Source organism: Podarcis erhardii (assembly GCF_964252035.2).
Source record: "Podarcis erhardii genome assembly, chromosome: 2".
In the NCBI taxonomy this organism is placed as follows: Eukaryota; Metazoa; Chordata; class Lepidosauria; order Squamata; family Lacertidae; genus Podarcis; species Podarcis erhardii.
Window position 1 is genome coordinate 33185481 of NC_138498.1, and position 19691 is coordinate 33205171.

The 19691-nt window shown below is 43.9% G+C and overlaps 2 protein-coding genes and 1 long non-coding RNA gene across 3 annotated transcripts in view; 2 read left to right on the plus strand and 1 right to left on the minus strand.

Annotated features, from left to right (window-relative positions):
- Positions 1-19691, plus strand: part of LOC309335649 (ankyrin repeat domain-containing protein 40-like) — an 84825-nt gene that overhangs the window by 331 nt on the left and 64803 nt on the right. The window lies entirely within an intron of this gene.
- On the minus strand, positions 4396-8925 carry LOC309335732. Its single transcript, XR_014153682.1, has 2 exons — positions 8137-8925; positions 4396-6983 (listed from the first exon to the last, which is right to left on the minus strand). It is a non-coding gene; the product is annotated as an uncharacterized lncRNA (long non-coding RNA).
- TOB1 (transducer of ERBB2, 1) lies at positions 7790-12931 on the plus strand. Its single transcript, XM_081850881.1, has 2 exons — positions 7790-8028; positions 11037-12931. Exon 2 carries the CDS (start codon positions 11181-11183, stop codon positions 12180-12182), a length of 1002 nt encoding a protein of 333 aa, XP_081707007.1. The 5' UTR covers positions 7790-8028; positions 11037-11180; the 3' UTR covers positions 12183-12931.

Consider the following 19691-nt stretch of genomic DNA (forward strand, 5'->3'; position numbering starts at 1 on the left):
GTGTTGTGCAAATATGAATTTCCATTTGCCATCCTAAGTCTATTGCCAGTCAGGTTCACCAAGTGACCCCAAATTCTTCTGTTATGAGAGAGGAAGAAAAATGATCTCTTTTCACTTTCTACACACTGCGCACTTTTTTTAAACAAACCTCTTATCAGTTATTATTGTTGTTTTATTGATTTATCCCCTGCCTTTTTCCATGACGGACTCAGGGCGGCTTATAGATAAATAGAAACAGCCAAAAATATTTGGGAGGGGGAACAATCATTTAAAAACAATTGAATAGAATTAAAACTATATATAACTATAAAATATCTATTAAAAACACACAGGTAGTTACAATCAAAATAGCACGGCACCAGCCCTTTCTTTAAAAGTAGTCAGTTCCCCAAAGCCTGTTGAAATAAGAAGGTCACCTGCCAGCAGAAGGACAAGGAGGGAGCCAGTCTAACATCTCTAGGGAAGGAGTTCCAAAATTTGGGAGCCACCACTGAGAAGGCTCTTCCTGCTTTGACAGTTGGTATCCTTTTAGGCTAGAATAGGGCTGCTTTCTTAAATAAGATGCTTTCAACTGGCAGCACACTGGCAATTCAACTCACACCACCAGAGGCATTCATGTAGCACTGGTGGAAAAGAAACAGCACCAGCGACAGCTAGCAGTGCTTATTTGTTACTATTTTTTCCACCAACTGAATGAGCTACTGTAACTGCAGAATACTTAATGCTATGCTGCTTTGTGGCACTTCCAAAAAACAACAACCATACAAATAATCCTGGTGCACTCTGCCCTTGTAGGTAAGCCTAACAACTCCATAAAAGCCATATATTTTCCAAAATTAGTAATCACTTATTGGAGAGGATGATTATAAAGGTCTTTATTGATGGATGAAGAAGTGGCACAGCTACTTTTAGATAAATTGTCCCTTCATTCTGTTGCCAAAAACGTCACTAATATTTTATTATAAAATACCTGGTTTGTGTGGACTCCTGAGATAACATAGTATATTAAGAACTTGACAAATGAAAAGTCTTTCCCATATGCCACAGTTTGTCATTCGTGGCATTAGTAATTATTATCATGGATGGTAACATAAGCACACACTTCATGTAGTCCAACAGTCATAGAGGCATGCTGAAAGCTTGAAAAAGTACTGGTATTAATTAAACTTTGATGACTACGTTATGTACTGTCATTTTCCCTCCACATGATTGACATCTGTGTTCACCAGAAAGACTGTCCAAGGACCACAGCTGATATATTATTACTGAAAAGAATAGCTATCATGATTAATCACATAGATGAATAACAATGATGAAATATCACCAGATAAAATGTGGTTATCATAGCATGTGTGAAATTAAAGTAGTTGACTTGAAGTTAACAATTTATGTACTTCTTTTGGGTGTTCAGTTTTACATTATTATTATTTTTTAAAAGTACTCTCCCTTTTCTGTAATACAACATTGGCTTTTCTTCCATAAAGAGATCAAAATGTATTGCTCAGCCCACTTTATACAATGGGAGCAATTGTCAAGGTGTTCACAGTACACTATTACTATTCCATAGTATGGGAGTTCAGAGATATGAAAATCCAAGTGACAGATCATAGGCTGCCTCTAGTAAGTTCAGTTATATCATACTTATTGCCCACTAGACAAGAAATAGTTGGAATTAACATTTTAAAAGGGCTACATGGGTAGCTCATAGGCTGACCCTGCACCAGTCATTCTCTTTTGGTTGGCTTAACCTGCATCAAAGTGTTGATGTAACAAAATGGTGGAAGAGGAAAGAACCTTATATACCGCCTTCAGCACCTTGGAGGTGGGGTGGTATAAAAATTGGGAAATTTCCAGAATCGTTATATTCATATGCAAATTTAAACAAATGTAATTGATTAAGGCTCAAATCTTAACTCTGCTTAATAGAGAATAAGTGTCATTGAAGACAGTGGGACATATCTGAGTAGAATTGCCCTGCACAATTTCTTTGATTAAGCAACTAAGATAATTGATGACAGCCCTGCTTATTTTCTTCTTTCTTTTCTGTCAAACTTTAGTTCCTAAGATCTTGGGAAGAGGGACCTTTTTCGCTTTAACGTATGGTATAAAACAAGGATAGGGAACCTGTGGCCCTCCAGATGTTGTTGGACTTCAACTCCCATCATCCCATTGGCTGTGCTGGCTGGGGCACATGGAAGTTGAGAGTCTAACTACAGGTTTCCATCCCTGCTATGTAGCAGGCACCTGGATGCCTGGTGACCCACCAGCCCTACTAATTCTGCTATGTGCAGTTCAGCTTGAAGTTTTGTATTTAGGAAGTCCTGATGCTGCTCAGGGACACAACACATGTCTTGCATGCAAAAGGTCCCATATTCAGTGCCCAGCATCTCTAGGTAGGGCTAGGAAAGAGCTGAAACCTTGAACAGTCACTATCAGTCTGTGTGCAAACAATGTTTATTTCAGAAATGTATTTCCCATTTTCTCCTCCTAGAGGAGCCACTCAAAGCAACTTACGAAATATAAAAACAAGCACAAAAATAAAAACAAGAATTCAACATTAGAACAAATTACCAACAACAAACAAGACTAAAAGCATCATCAGAGAACACAGGGGCTAGAGCTAAAAGCAAGCAAGCAGGCAAGCAAGATACAGCAGAGTCAAAGGCTTCAAAGGCTGGCAGAGCACAAGAGAAAAATAAGCTAATTTCTTAAGGCAGGGAATTCAATGTACAGGGTGCTGCTATAGAGAAAGCCCTTTCATGCATTGCCACCCCACCAACTGTAACTCAGAAAGCAAATGGATGACACAACAGGGCTATGTTCTCTGAATACTGGTTGCTGGAAAATCACAAGCAGGGAGAGCAAGGTTGTGCTAAGGTCCTGCTTGTGGGCTTCCCACAGGCATCTGGTAGCCATTGTGAGAACGGAATGCTGGACTGTATGAGCTTGATCCAGCAGGCCTTTTATGAGTGACACATTCACCTTGGAGCAGACAGTCTTTCAAGTAGCTTGGGCTGAAGCTATTTAGGAATTCAAAGGTAATTACTGAGCCAGGTGGACCAGTGGTCTGACCCAGTATAAGGCAGCTTCCTATGTAACACCAGCGTTGGCTTTTTTAATTTACAAAAGGAAACTTTTAAAAGTTGTACAATATATTATATGGTTATCCAAAGGAACTCACAGCTACACATCTCCTTCCTGTCCCCATTTTATCACCACAACAATCTTGTGAGGTTAGGCTGAGATAAAAGGAGGTTCCAACAACCCCACCCCCTGTATTCAAGGATTGTGCGGGGGGCGGGGTTGTGGGGCAACACAGGCTAGTCTCATCACTACCACACCCAGCAGCCATGCCCCTTCCCTGCCACCCACACATTTGGCATGCATGCACATAGAGATCCTCCATGCAAACATTGAGTGTGCACACATATAACCTGGCATGTGCCCCACAACCCCCTTACACTTTCCTTGAACGCATGCCTTCCCACACCCCACCACTACCAACAGCACCATATAAACTCCCCAATAGTGGCTGGCCAAATCCTGTGAGCTCCCTGGCTGGATTAGGCAGCCTTGTCTAATATTTTAACCATTTAAGAACACTGGCCTCATTTTTATGCTTAAGACATGTTTGCTTGCCTATGTACCCCTTCCAACGGAAGCAGTTTTACAATCCCCCCTCCCTTTTCTTAAAAACATATGGGTGACCACTAGTTTTCACAGGAGCACCACTCGTTTTAGGAGAGTTGTGCTTTAAATATTTTTTTTCTTGAATTACTCTGAGGCCAGCTATGGGGGGGGAGCTGTTTGCTCTCCCTGCCTCCTTCCACCATGTGCCCCCAGTTAAGTGCGTCCTTTGAAGCAGGTAAGTGAGGCAATGGCTTGCTGCGCTCCAGTCACGGTTATTTTCTTCCACAGTAACCTCCATTAACTTCCAGTAGCACCTTAAAGACCAACTAAGTTAGTTCTAGGTATGAGCTTTCGTGTGCATGCACACTTCTTCAGATACCTGGAGGTTCCAACTTCTTCAGATACCTGAAGAAGTGTGCATGCACACGAAAGCTCATACCTAGAACTAACTTAGTTGGTCTTTAAGGTGCTACTGGAAGGAATTTTTTTATTTTGTTTTGACTATGACAGACCAACACGGCTACCTATCTGTAACTCCATCAACTTATTCGCCGCCACCCCCTCCTCAAAAACCCGACTTTGACGTATCCTCCTGGATACTGAGTGACCAATCAAGCAGTGACAGAGGAAGGAATGTAGCCAATCGGTCACCGTTGCTACCTGTGGGCAACATTTTTAGCTCAAAGGGAATTAAAAGAAGGGCGGCGGGAAGATGAGAAGAAGGGAGAGAAAACAAAAAGAAGTATTTTTACGCATACAACTGCAACGTTTTTGCGTACGTTTTATTATAAATAAAAACCCCAGTAAGTTAAGTATTACCGTGAAAAACAAAAGAGAGGAATCTATGCGCATAAAGGCAAAGAAGATTTCAAATATGGAATCGGACACCAACGCAGAAATCCGGTTGTTTTTCTTCCAGTCTTGTTGGCGACGGTCGCACGATTCATAACCCCCACCCACCACCCCCGGCCTCGCCCGGTTTTATGTGCTTTGCCTGGACGCTGCACAGCCCCATAAGTCCCCCATGCAGCACTTCAGGCAGATTTCAGTCATCTTCGTGGAGAAAGCAACCAGCGCAATTCCTTCCCTTCCTGCGAAGATGGCAAAGCTCCACAGGGAAGGGCTGCCTGGCAAACCGCAGAGATCCTGCCTGGTTCAGCAAAGCCTCGCCGTCGCTACTAGGGAAACCGGACCTCGCAAGTCCCTTCGCTGTTCCTCCCTTTGAGTGGCAGATTCCCGCGCCCAATGACTTTCTCTTCCTTCTCCCAGCTCCAACCAACGCAGTCAGACTGGAAAGATTGCGCTATGCCTCCGCCTATAGAAAAGGACAAAATTGCAAAGCGACGTTTCCCTCCTCACCCACCCCCTCTTTTGCTTTACCTGCAAGGCCTCCCCCTCCGCTTCCTTTCATCTCTCTGCTTTAACTTCTCTTCTCCCGCTTCCTATGTTTGCATTGCTTTTTTCGTCCCTAATAATAATTTTTAAAAAGCCAGGGACTACCAGGAGCAGCGCAGACGCATGCGTTTCAACAGCGGGGTGGGGTATGCGAGATTGGCACGCAGCCTGGTCACCGGTGAGTGACCAGCTTGGGAACCAATGATAAGAGGAAAGGGGGCGGGGATTAGAATTGGTGGATCTAAGATTACTCAGCCGCCGCTCTGTGGTAGGAAGCTTGCCCACCCAATGCCCCCCTCCCGCTTTCACTGTTTATACGTCAAAAAGAGCTAGAGATGAAGGTAACTCCCACCACCACAAATATCCCCGAGTTTTCCTCCTTTTTTGCCATCCCAGATCACCATCATCATCAACAATTAACTAGGCATGCTGGGTGCCTATTACCTTCATCATCATCATCATCATCATCATCATCATCATCTGACACTTTGGAAGTGTTACAATCAAGCGGTATATAAATAAGCAACACTAAATTATTTGCCACGCTGGATACTTATTCCCTTCAACATCATCATCATATGACGGTTTTAAGAGTTGTTACTACAATCAAGCGGTATGTAAATAATGAACACTAATTATTTGCCACGCTGGGTACTTAAATCCCATCTTTTAAAATTCCTTCGCAAGATCCAAAGGCCAGAACTTGAATATATCCAACACAATTTTTCCAAAACAACACCAAAACCTTTGTGTTTTTCTATGAGTGTTTGTTGCGGTTGGTGTCTCGCTAGTAAAAATGTCTGTCGCTATGACTGACATGGGTGTGTTTAAAGGGAGTGTATTCTGCTATGGTGTATGTTATGTGAGGCAGTGCATCGCTGCGCCCATTGAGGTACACTGCACCACCCGCGGGGATCAGTCCATCCAGTTTTAGGGTAGGATGGAAGACAAATTAAAGTAGTGCATTTAGGAGCACTATTTGGGTGAGGATAAAATTGCTGCCGCCTTTTGGGAACTCAGTCCGTGAAATTCAAAAAACTTCCCCGCCACATAGCCCTGCCTTGGGATTTGTTTGTTTGACAGGTTTCTGAGTATGACGATGTGTTAGGAGCTGTGCTGGGGTTTTTTTTTTAACCCAATATAGATAGTAACTATAGCAACTATCGATTCAAATCACACCCTCGCTTTTTGATAAGCCAGGTTGTGGTTTTTTTTAAAAGGCGTTGTGCTTTAGGTTTAGGCTCTTCTGAATTACAGAGGACTATTTAATGGTCTGTATCAGTGGTCAAGGCTAGAGACAGGGGAAAGAACGCAGGCATTCAGAGTACAATCGCGTTTCTTTGGACCCACGCTGATACTTTTGAAGAAGCAGGAATTTTGAAGCAACGCAAAAGCCTGCAAAACCTGCTTCGCCAAAGACAAAAGGTGTCAGCAGCAATCTCCATTTCCATTTGCCTTCATTCCGGGGAGGGGGCACCGGGACCCCTGACTGGATGTAGAAGCATTGAGTTTGCCTGAGATATATTCTTCAGGAATAATTACAGGTGGAGAAATGCCATCCCTGGTTAAACCAGGTAAAGTCTAATGCTAGCATTGCTTTCTATCAAAGGTATGTCACTGAATTAATTCTCCTCCCAAAAGGGAAGAAGCGCGACTGCTCCCTGCCCGTGTAGTTAGTGTCAGGTCACCTTAGACAGGAGGAGGCTGAGGAGCTCTTGGCCTTTGATGCCTCGCAATTCTCCCTTTCAGGTTCGGGCACATTTTCCCCCTCGATGACGTCAAAATCAAGGAGCATCCTGGGAAACGTAGTTTCGTTCTTCCTGGAAGGGAGGGAGGGGGTGTGATCAAAGGAGAGTGACGTAGGCGTTTGACGTAACCGCAAGCCTCGCAGCAGCAGGGGGTAGGGATAAGGGGAGGCGTGAGCGTAGCCGTAGAGAGAGCCCGTTTCCCATTGGCTCCTGAGAGGAAAGAGGGGGGGTAGAGAAGGGGAGGGGGAGGCACAGAAAGCAAGATGGCGATGAGCAGAATATATCAATACACTAAAGATGTGTGCATAAGAAGGGTGGGAGGGGGACCCGGAGCGGACGTATAGGCAGGGGAGGAGCATCTGCAAAGATGGGGAAGGAGGAGGAGGAGGTGGCAGCAGGAGAGGACGACGCTGTTGGCAGGAGAGTTAAAGGAAAAGCAAACAGCAGAAGAAATGTGGGAAGAGGAGGGAACAGCTGCCAGAGGAGAAAGAGGGAAGCCTGAGGACGACGGCAGAAGGGAGAAAAGAAAAGGCGAGGCGTAACTCAGACCTCGAATGCAATGCAGAGCTACGTCACTGCCGAAATATTAAACAGAATAGAACAACTGGGCGGGGAGGGGGAAATGTGTGTCGCAAAGCGAAACCTACAGCAGAGAGACATGGGGAGGGCACTCTTAGGCTGGGGTGATCTGTTTGTGAGTCCACCTGGATAAGGGAAAAGGGCAAGGATAGGAACCCTCTGCTGGGGGGAGAGCGAAGACCAGGGGAGGGGGAAGTGGGAATGTGATGGGACCGAGGGGTTAGGAGTAGGTGGGGGAACAGAGGCGGGTGGGGACTGTGCCTTATTGGCAAGCCCAATGCCCCAATCAGGAGCAGCGCCCGGGACGGGGGACGGCCGATTGGTAGGTAGGTGGGTGGGTGGGGCCAGAGAGAGCTGTGGGCGGAGAGCGGGTGGGCGTAGCCACACGGGATGAAGGGGCGGGGCAAGGGAAGGCATATATAGAGGAGCGGCGAGCGCTCGGGCACTACAAGAAGGCGTCTAGCAGCTGCTGAGGCGGAGCGCGCTGTCTCTCGTCCCGGGGTGTGAGAAGCGCCATCCTCCCTTTTTCTCCCGCCACCCTTTCCTAGCGCTCTTCCTGGGGTTATGGGGCTTCGGTACTGAGCTCCTCCCTCCTTTCCTTCAACCCCAACCCCCGGGACTGCCACCGGGATTTGTTTGCACTATTCACATCACCTTCTTCCCCCACTCACCCCGGGTGAGTATCTCTCCCTCCCTCCTTCCTTCCGTGTGGGGCGAGCGGTGGGGAGCTGCTGCTTCTGTCAAGACCCGGCTGTGAGGGAGGAGGTAGAGGTCGGCGACTTGCCATAGGCCGGCGGGGCTTGGAGGGACGACAGCGGCCGAGAAGATAGATTCGGGGGTGGGGTGGGGGAGGGCGGCTTACCGCACCCTCGCCTGGTCGCCCAGCCCCATAGAGCAGGGCCGGCGGTGTGCGTGAGGGGTGGCGGTGGGGGGCTTTTGTGCCAGCGCCTCTGGAGGAGGAGAGACTGAAGAGTTGGCGCAGCTCGACTGGGAGGAGGGGAGTATTGGGGGGGGGGGGAGGCTGGGGGAGCCTTCGTGGGGCCGCCCCACGGAGGTCGGCGAAGGGGGCGTCGGACCAGACCTGGCTGGCTGGCGTTGCTGGTGCGGAGGCAGAGGGAGGGTGTTGGCAGAAGGGCTGACAGGGCAGCGCTGGCTGAGGGTGTTGACACAGCCCTGCAGAGGGAGGCGGGGAAGCGAGCGAGCGAGAGGCGCTGGCAGGCGCAGCCCCTCCGAGGCAGCGGCTGGGGAAAGGGGGCTGGCGGGGGGGGGGGCCTTCGGTGGCACAAGGCAGCCTCGTACAGCAACCGTGTGTCTCTGGAAGGAGGGGAGGATTCAGGTGCCAAGTGTGTGGGGGGGTGGTTGTTGGTTGGCACAGCTTTTCTCCCCCCACCCCACCCCCCCAATCCCGCCGTGGCTGGGGAGGGAGAGGCTGCTTAGGTTGTCTGGCACAGCCCCTCCTCTGGGGGTGGGGGGAGGAGGAGGGGGAGGAGGCAGAAGTGTTGGGACGGCCCTCTTGAAGGTTGGCGGGGGAGGGAGGGGAGGCGCAAGTGTAGTTGGCACAGCCTGTTCGGGGAGGGGAGTGCAGTTGGAGAGGGGTGGGGTGGGGTGGGGAGAAGGGGGTCGGCATAATCCCACCCAGAAGAGACATTGTTGGGGGGGTGATGGGGATTCAATGCATTGGCAGCAGTCTTAAGATGGATGTGGTTGTTGTGAGGCTGTGGTGGCAAGGGCTGAGAGAGAGAAGGTAGATTATAGTATGGTGCTGAGAGAAACACACCAGCTATAACTGGAGGGGGGACCCTTTGGGCAGGGAGCCTGTCTTTACAGAGTAGAGATCCAGACAATACCAGGTCGGAATGGGAGAGCGATTATAAGGCGATCTTGCCCATATCTGTTCCTACATATGTTCGATCAGGTTGAAAACTCACTTTTAAAGGCAGTGGTTGCCCTTCTGGCTCAAAATCTTGTTCCTAGCACAAGGAGATGAGAGGGAAGGCCACTGGGAGTGACACAGTGGAGAACTGGGCCTGGCTTGACCAGGGGAGAGAGGACTTGGCCAATCATCTTCCTTTTCATAGAAAGCACTTTTTCTCCTGCTGCTGGAGCTCCAAGAGCTGTGAGCAGAAATCTAATGAGACCCAACTGCCTGGTTATGTAACGCCCATATACCCTGCTTAAAAGTTCCACCTTTTCCCCTCTTGTCTCCAATTCCTTGACTAACGTAATTAACATATATAATTAATTTTAAAAGGTTCTTTTTTAAAAGCTAGAAAACATTTGAACTGTTCCAGGTTGTTTTGTTTAATCAGGTCTTTGTGCCAGGGAAAGGATGCCAATTTAATTTCTGTTCTTCTTGAAAGGGTAATATATTTCCTATGTGCAGGGGTGGTTAAACAGATGGATTAATAAATCATTTTGTATGTTTGATGTAGCTAGTCCAATCAGATCATCTGTACTTTTATATGTTGCATTTGTAAATATCTTCTCTTTGCCCTTGATTTTTCCTTATCCCCACCCAGTGCTGATCCTGCAATCGTTTAAAGGTCGCCTTATCGTACAGCTGGTAGTTCTCTTATCATGTAAAGAGGGCAAAAGGAAAGGGAAATGTATTTAAAAGCTGGGTTAACCTCTGAAAGCTAATCATTTAGGGCAAGGAAATAGAATCTACTCATTATGAGTGCATTTTTGCTTTCTAGCTTATGAACTTACTAGATTTCAAAACTACTGTTGCGATGCAATGCAGTGCAGTTGAAAAACAATGTTAATGAGTAAACATAACTTTATTAAATTTTGTAGTAACTTTTTAAAGATAGAAACCTTGTCTTTACAGGCTTTTAATCTGAGCAGTATGATTTTTCAGTAGTATGTTAACGTTATTGATTTAGCATTGTATTTTGTATTACAATTTATTATTAACTCTATAGAGCTGCTACATTGATTTCATTATAAACGAGAATACCATCTATGTAAGGAATTTGGCTAACAGCTTTTTCAATTTTCCCAGTACACTGAAGATTTTAATACATTCTCTTTATAGTGTAATGTATTCATAATTAAAAATTGGTTGTCTGGTAAGGATGGACTTCTTACTTGATACCTCATAATGAACTTCATGTGTGAATATTGTAATAAAATTATAATTCTGGAATTTTATGTAGATTTTTTTAAAGTATCAAAATATAGGAATTACTTCTCTTTTCTTTGAGCTCAAGCAATTTTGAAATTCTACCAGTATTGAAAACTACATGTTACACTTCAAACTAAGAGTTTTATAGCCTCAAAATGAGGAATTCCTTTTTAGTCTATTAGCATTATTTTTAAATATCTTAATGTTATGGCTGGCTTCTATCAGTCACCAGAACTATAGGTGGTAGCAGAAACATTTACAGGACAACTACCACTGTTTAGTTTATGTCCTAGACTCTTGCTCTTCTCTCCACATTACTTAAGTACCTGAGCTGCAAACTCAGAACTTGAAATGCATCCATGGTGATATTGCATTTGTTCTCTGTGTATTTAATCTGCTTAGCTTTTAAGTTGTATATACAATGCCAGTGTGTTGCAAATGTCTGTAGTTGGGAAATATAACCTATTTTAGGGAAAGTGTGATGCTAAAATAAGAGGCCTAGTTGACTTGCTTGTGCACTTTCCTTATTTGGATCTTTGCTTTTGTTTTTCTTAAAGGAACAACACTACACAAGGTGAAGAATAATAATCTTCTAGAATCAGCACTTTGAACAAATTTTTGCTTTCCTGTGGTATTTTGAACATTTCTCCCATTCTTTGTGGTTTGAAACGGAGACTTTGTAATTCTGTGCTGTAGCAGCTATGCAGCTTGAAATACAAGTAGCACTCAATTTCATTATTTCGTATTTGTACAATAAGCTTCCCAGACGACGTGTGAACATTTTTGGTGAAGAGCTGGAAAGACTACTCAAGAAGAAGTATGAAGGGCATTGGTATCCGGAAAAGCCATACAAAGGATCAGGGTTTAGATGTATACATGTAGGGGAGAAAGTGGACCCAGTTATTGAACAAGCATCCAAAGAGAGTGGTTTGGACATTGATGATGTTCGTGGCAACCTGCCTCAGGATCTTAGTGTCTGGATTGACCCGTTTGAAGTTTCATACCAAATTGGTGAAAAGGGACCAGTGAAAGTGCTTTATGTGGATGATTCCAATGAAAATGGATGTGAATTGGATAAGGAAATCAAGAATAGCTTTAACCCAGAGGCCCAGGTGTTCATGCCAATTAGTGACCCAGCATCTTCTGTCTCGAGTTCTCCTTCACCTCCCTTTGGTCACTCTGCTACTGTGAGCCCAACCTTCATGCCCCGTTCCACCCAGCCTTTAACGTTCACCACTGCCACATTTGCTGCCACCAAGTTTGGCTCAACCAAAATGAAGAACAGCAGCCGCACCAACAAGGTTGCCCGCACTTCTCCCACTAACCTTGGCTTAAATGTCAACGATCTGCTGAAACAGAAAGCTCTTTCCTCCTCCATGCACTCTCTCTATGGTCTTGGCTTAGGTAGCCAGCAGGTTCCACAACAGCAGCAACCACCACAACAGCAGCAGCAGAAAACGTCTGCTCTTTCTCCTAATGCAAAGGAGTTCATTTTCCCCAATGTACAGGGCCAAGGTAGTACAAACAACCTATTCCCTGGCGACAGTCCCCTTAACCTTAGCCCTCTCCAGTACAGTAATGCCTTTGATATGTTTACGGCCTATGGAGGTCTAAATGAGAAGTCTTTTGTGGATGGCTTGAATTTCAGCTTAAATAGCATGCAGTACTCTAACCAGCAATTCCAGCCTGTTATGGCTAACTAAAACAAAATACAAATCATATTGTACAAGTTGAAATGCACGTACCCAAGGGTGTATCTTTTCCACCTCTTGAGTTTTTTTTAAAAAAGCTTGTAGTATGAATACATTCAAGCTTGGTTAGATAAGGACAACATGCATCATTTTTTCATTTGCCAACCAAGCACAAAGTTATTTTTTACTGACTGTACATTAAATATACTCGAGATATGGCCTCTTACAGTATTTAAGATATAGCAAGGACATGGCTGATTTTTTATATATATAAAAAATTGGCACTAATAAGTGGGTTTATTGGTCTTTTCTAATTGTATAATTTAATTTAGTACAAAGTTTGTAAAATATCAGAGTATATATTGTTTCTACAACATGGTATTGCATTTTTATCTTTTTACTACAGTGATCTGTGACAACTGCAGCAGCTTCATGTTGTATTTTTTTTACTGAAATTTTAAAATTCATCTTAAAAAACATCAATTCTAAAAAGTGTGCAAAATATTCCTTAAGCGGTGGAATTCAAATTGTATGGAATACTTTTTTCCAAGAAAGAAACACAAATTGTATTTTCTGTTAAAAAGTTTAAAGATTTTTTGCTATATATTATGGAAAAAAATGTAATCGTAAATATTAATTTTGTACCTACATTGTGCAATACTTGAAAAAGGTATAAAAGTATTTTGAGTCAGTGTCTTATGTTAAAGAGAGGGACTGAAATAGTTTATATTAAGTTTGTATTAAAATTCTTTAAAATTCAACTGGTGGTGTGGATTTTTTAAATGGTCAAATAACATTGCAGTGTTAATGCTGGGTAGCAGCCTTTATTAACATGGATCTTATAATATAAAGCAGTCTGCTGTGTTGATGCAAGCTGATAATTTTCTGCGCTACTTACTATTCTAACGCAGTGTGCTGTTGTATTAAGTTTATACTTCAACTAATTTTCATCCTAAAGCTCTTCCTATATGAATCCCCTTTCCATACTGCAATCAGTTAGCGTTAAAACATTTATTCCTAAACAGTGAAAGCTATATATTATTTAATGCTGGATTTCTGAGAATAGTTTATTAAATCTACAGAGAATTGGGGAGGGGTTATAATGAAACTCATGTGAATCCAATCAGTTTTTTTTATCTTGTGTTACAACTTTAGAGCTCAGAAAGCTACCTGAAAACATGCTTTTTAAGGAAAACCAGTTCTATAAATATATTTCACCATTGTTTGATCCATTCTGTTCTGATAAATATTGCAAGATAGAAATTGTAAAATATCATTTAATGGGTATTTGAAGAAACACACTCCCCCATTCCTTCGCCACCGCAAATAATAAGCAAAGGTGGTTTGTAGAGGCTAGTGAAATTTACACAGGCAGCTTAACACAAAGTTAGTTCTGCAGCTGAATTTCTCTGGAGCCTGTTTGAAAAGTAAAATATGGAGCAAGATAGCAGCTGTGGTTTTCCAAAACCTGACAACTAATTTGACTGACATTTTCTTGCCCCATATTGTCATTCTTGCATCACACAATCCAGGGTCAGTTTTGTAGTATGTGTATATATAATTAAGTTCTGGTGTTCTGCAGGCTCCATTGAGATAAATGCCTTGAGTCATCACTGCTCCTGGTTTTAAGTTGGGATGGGGGTGGGTGTTTCCAAGTTCTTGGAACAGAATCAAGCATGCTGCTTAGCACCATTGTACACTTTGTTTTGGGGAGGCTGGAATCAGGCTGTGGAGGAAAATAAGGCCAGCAAGAGTAGGAAGACTGAATCCTGACATAGATTTTACTTTCTGTGTGTGCTAAAGTTCAATAGCTGTAATAGGGCTTGGGATTTTTGTCCCTTTATCACTCCTCCTATCTGGTCCGCTTGTATCACCTCAAGATCTGCTTCACCTTGACATCCAGCAAATAGTACTGAATGTATAAAGCAACTTTGTCAGATCAGATCTGGCATAGCATTGTCTACTTTCACAGGGCATAGCTTTCACACAAGAATCTTCCAAATCCTGCTACCAGAGATTATGCTGCATATGCCATGGATGAAGCTGTGGCCATCTTCCTGAGTGATAATTATGTGCCTTTCTGCACTCCCATTAAGCTGCTCCCATTTGCCCACTAAAAGCAACACGGTAATATAAATGATGGAGCTCTCTGTTAGTGTTTAAATTATTAACTGAACAATGCAGTTATTGTTCAATTGAAGTTAATGTCCCAGGAATTAAGGTCAGACTCCTTTCAATTTGCCATATAGCACCAAGATCACTATCTTAACAAACTTCCATGACACAGATAATGACACGATTGGATAATGTGTTCATATAATCAAGGTACAAGATATGCACATGCAACCTAGTTGAGCTAACACAAAAGTAGGGTTGAACTGCATCTTTTGGAGTAGGTTTTTTTTTATTCACCCTCTTAATACTGAAGGCATTGTTCTAACTGATGTACTTACCGGTAATTCTGTCCAGATCCATACCATACATTTATAGCACATGACAGTTCCCAGGATTTTTCAGGGCAAACCATTTCTCCCCAGAGCTACAGTTCCCAGCACCTTAAACAAACTAAAAGTCCCAGGATTCTTTGAGTGAAGTTTTGTACTTTAAATGTACATTGGAGGTAGTGTGGATCTGGTTGGAAGAAAGACTGCAGATAAGGATGGGCAGTTTTGATGAATGCCTTTATTTTTCTCCTAAAGACGAACCCTTGGTATATTATTTATGGCTGCAAAGTGGTCTAGAAATCCTTTAATAAATAAATGCTCAAATAAAAAAGAAAAGGTTTGAGTATTTAGGGCTTGCATTGTGAGTTTATTGTAGGTCAATGCAGAATTGAAGTGTGACTAATCACCAAGACACTGTGATGATTACATATTAGATTCAACATAGGTACTACTAGGTTTTATGTTTTTGCTTAGGAAGAAATGCAGGGTTTCTGCTTAACCCAAGTAAGGTTCAGAGTAGGAGGAGGAGGAGTATTTATATTCTGCTTATATACCACAATGGCTTGTAAGTGATTTACAACTATAAAATCAATACATAATTAAAATACACAAAAACAGTTCCATTGGAATGTTAGAGGAGATGTGTGTCAGGCAAGTTCCTTTTCCTCATTTTCTTTTGTCATTTGTGCAGTTGCGTGTGTGTGTGTGTCCTTGCAATGTTATGCAATTGCACATTATTCAGATTTTTTTCAGTTGGACCCATGACTTCTGGGCAAAATCTTTTCCAATATAGGTAGAAAATAAAATTAGGCTGAAATCAGGACCAGCCAATGCAATGTCAAGTTGGCCACAGCTGTTTGAACTTGAAGGATGTGCTCATAATTTGGCATCAAATAATAATTTGGAATCCAATAGAGAAGTGGAACATGCCTTCCTTAGCCTACACGTATTGTATCAGGAAAGTACTGTATAGTACTGTTGATTTCATCAGGACTTGATTTGTAATATGTTTCCACTTAATGCATTTGAGAACTTATGTCAAAATGTACTCTGTGCACCAGAAAGTGCTCACTTTTGAGATGGGAAATGTCAAATTGAATCATGCATTGCAAAATTATGCGACTTACCTGACCAGATTACTAAATCAAATGTCACTGTGGCTGCAAGTCCTGATTCTAATTACATTGCCTATGAGGTGGAACACTGCTGTATCCTTGTAATTTTTAAACAATGGCCTCATCTCATGAACAGTCTGCATTTCTCTCTCTGTGCATATTGTATCATTGGCGGAAAATAATAATAATGTGCTTACTAATTTTGTGTTATATCAATCTCAATGTAATCTCAGGACTGCAGTCTTAAACACACTGATCATGGACAGGGAGCAAATCCCACTGAACTCAAAGACAAGCTCAGGATTGTGCAGTATACGGCTGAGTTTCTCTTACAGCCCCCATCACTGCCATTTGGCTCTGAAATATAGTTACGAAGATTAGTGGGAGAGAAATTGTAACTTGTGTTTCAAAAACTGTATAGAAGTACAGAGTATTTGGCTACTTAGGCTGCGCATGCATCATCTCTGACACTGCTCAAAGTAAGCAGGTCACTTTTTTGTACATACAGTGGTACCTCGGGTTACATACACTTCAGGTTACATACGCTTCAGGTTACAGACTCCGCTAACCCAGAAATAGTGCTTCAGGTTAAGAACTTTGCTTCAGGATGAGAACAGAAATCATGCTCCGGCGGCGCGGCAGCAGCAGGAGGCCCCATTAGCTAAAGTGGTGCTTCAGGTTAAGAACAGTTTCAGGTTAAGTACGGACCTCCGGAATGAATTAAGTACTTAACCCGAGGTACCACTGTAATTGCATTTTATAGGTTTTTAGCAAGCTGTTTTAAAACAGAATCTTAGAATGGTAGAGTTGGAATGGGACCATGAGAGCAATGCAGGAACCTTTTGCCCAACATGGGGCTTGAACCCATGACCCTGAGATTAAGAGTCTCATGCTCTACTGACTGAGCTTAAAATAGGTTTGTAAAAGGGTAGATCAGCCACGTGACTTCTAGCATGACTTGAGTCTAGTGTATAAAATATATTTCCTATTACAGGAAAGTGTCAGCTTTTGACCTGATGTGCTTTCAAGATACATGTTAGAAATATATTTCCTCCACATTATATTTTCTATGTAGTTACCAGCCCAAACTTTTTCGGGTGAAAGCACACACATGCAAAATTGACAGGCAGAGATACGCCAAAACTGAAGAAGGGCAAATCATTCACTGTCTCAATTGCCTAACCCAGATCTGTGGCCCTTGAGCTGCATGCAGTCTGCAGTTTCCTCCAGGTCTGCCCTTGGCTTTCTAGATTGTTGTTGTTGTTTAGTCGTTTAGTCATGTCCGACTCTTCGTGACCCCATGAGCCAGAGCACGCCAGGCACTCCTGTCTCCCACTGCCTCCCGCAGTTTGGTCAGACTCATGTTTGTAGCTTCAAGAACACTGTCCAACCATCTCGTCCTCTGTCGTCCCCTTCTTGTGCCCTCCATCTTTCCCAACATCAGGGTCTTTTCCAGGGAGTCTTCTCTTCTCATGAGGTGGCCAAAGTATTGGGGCCTCAGCTTCAGCTATCTGGCCTTGCAGTGAGCACTCAGGGCTGATTTCCTTAAGAATGGATAGGTTTGATCGTCTTGCAGTCCATGGGACTCTCAAGAGTCTCCTCCAGCACCATAATTCAAAAGCATCCATTCTTCAGCGATCAGCCTTCTTTATGGTCCAGCTCTCACTTCCATACATCACTACAGTACTGGGAAAACTATAGCTTTAACCATACGGACCTTTGTTGGCATGGTGATGTCTCTGCTTTTTAAGATGCTGTCTAGGTGGCTTTCTAGATGCTACAAGCCTATTTTTGCCCTCAGGCTTCAGTTTCTTTTAGCCTCGTGTGTTTTTCCCAAGAAAAAGCAAACTTGAGCTGAACTGAGAGAAGGAAGGAGAGGGCTGAGGTTACAGTGGCCTGGCTGGTTTATACAGCGCCAGTGCATTGTGATTATGAATTCTGGGTACATGGTGGCAGCTCCAGGGAAGATGGTGATTTCTAAATCGAAGCAGAAATCGTTCTGTGTGGTGTGTGTGTGTATGTGTGTTAAAAAAAGGGAGGGTTTGTTGTTCGTGTGTGTGAGGAACTACCTACCTGATGCCTACATTCTAAGCATAAGCAGAAATTGGTGGTAATGGTAAAAAAAAAGGACACCATGCTATTCCCACCATAACACCCCCCCCCCCAATTCTTTACTCAGAGCAAGCACTTCTGTGCAGCCATTCCCTTCCTTGTTCCAGAAAATGAGAGAGAAAATAAGTGGATCCACCCACCTTTGACCCTGGATTTGCCTTCCATCAGGTGAAGTCCCTGATTGATGCTTCCTGTAGGTCAACAGCCCTTCAAAGTTCTGTACCCTTGGTGTAGTCAGTAAAATAACACAGGTAAAGGTAAAGGGACCCCTGACCATTAGGTCCAGTCGTGGCCGACTGGCGTTGGGGCGCTCATCTCACTTTACTGGCCGAGGGAGCCGGCGTACAGCTTCCGGGTCATGTGGCCAGCATGACTAAGCCGCTTCTGGCAAACCAGAGCAGCGCACGGAAACGCCGTTTACCTTCCCGCCGGAGCAGTACCTATTTATCTACTTGCACTTTGACGTGCTTTTGAACTGCTAGGTTGGCAGGAGCAGGGACTGAGCAACGGGAGCTCACCCCATCATGGGCATTTGAACCGCCGACCTTCTGATCAGCAAGTCCTAGGCTCTGTGGTTTAACTCACAGCACCACCCGCGTCCCTAAAATAACATAGACACAGGCTTATTTCTTGGAAGAGGGGCACCCACCATGTTGTGCCTTTTCTCACATTCTAGTCAACAGCACTTACGTGTTCCACAGCCCTAAAAGGGGTACAAAAATCTGATGGTCAATACAGTACCAGGCCTGCCAGGTGCCAGCAGGCTTATGTGATTCCCCTCCCCTCCCCCTCCTATCCAGTTCTCTCTCATCTCCACTCTAAAAGCCTCATTCGCTTATTTTTGCCACCACGCTGGCAAATTCTGTCCCTTCTCCCCGCCATGCTCTGCATGCACACCTTCACCTGCCGTGAACTGTGTGCCACCATCTGTTGTGCGCAGAACCGCTGCCACCCTTGCTCTGCTCCACAATTTGAATTTCCTGCCAGTGCTGGTGTGAAGTTGAAATGCCAAAGGGAAGTTCTTCCTCTGACTCTGGTCACCGTCATGGCCCTCAGAGGAGCCACACCTTGAGACTGTGGGCCCTGCCTGAGTTTTTGGCTGCTATTGCCTGCTGCTACCTCTGCACATCTGCTGGCCTGTACGGGGAACGTGGCTATCCCAATTAGCAGTTTTGCACTCTTTGTGCATTAACTGAAACATCAAAATAGCTGACTTCTGTACTAGCCAGTGGTGCTTTGGAAACAAGGACAGCTAGTTTATGTAGCATCTGTTTGCACATAATACGTGATCAGGTTGGTTTTAGAACTCTGTACTGTTCTATAATGTTTGAATAAGAAATACCTCAGAGTTTGTATGTCTCGTTTGGAAACCGATGAAGCAAACTGTCTGGTTCAGCACTCTTCCCCCCCCCCCCTCTTTTTTGGTCATCAGCAAGCTGATTTAAATTGAATGAACAATGTTGACTGCATTCCTCTCGTGAGTAGCATTAAAAAAAATAAATTGCTAAACTGTAAAATCCTGCTGAAGTGATTGTTCCAGAAAAGTGTAGTGGTGGCTGGGCATAGTCAAACAGACTGTGTTCCTATGGCTTTTTGCCCTGTTGGCTTTATATATTAGTGGAGAAAGCTTGCTGCACAGAAGTGGGGGGGGGGGGCATTTAGCAGGATAAAGCACACTGCCCTCGGTATTCTCAGACATTTACCTCACAGATAAAGCATAATCAGTGTGCAGAGCTGAGAACAGTTGTAAAATATTTTTAGAAAAATCTTGGCATGCAGCAACGCAGAGTTACAGACCCTTTTACCCCCCATCTCTCTGCCCTTGTTTTGTTACTTTCAGATTTGACCCA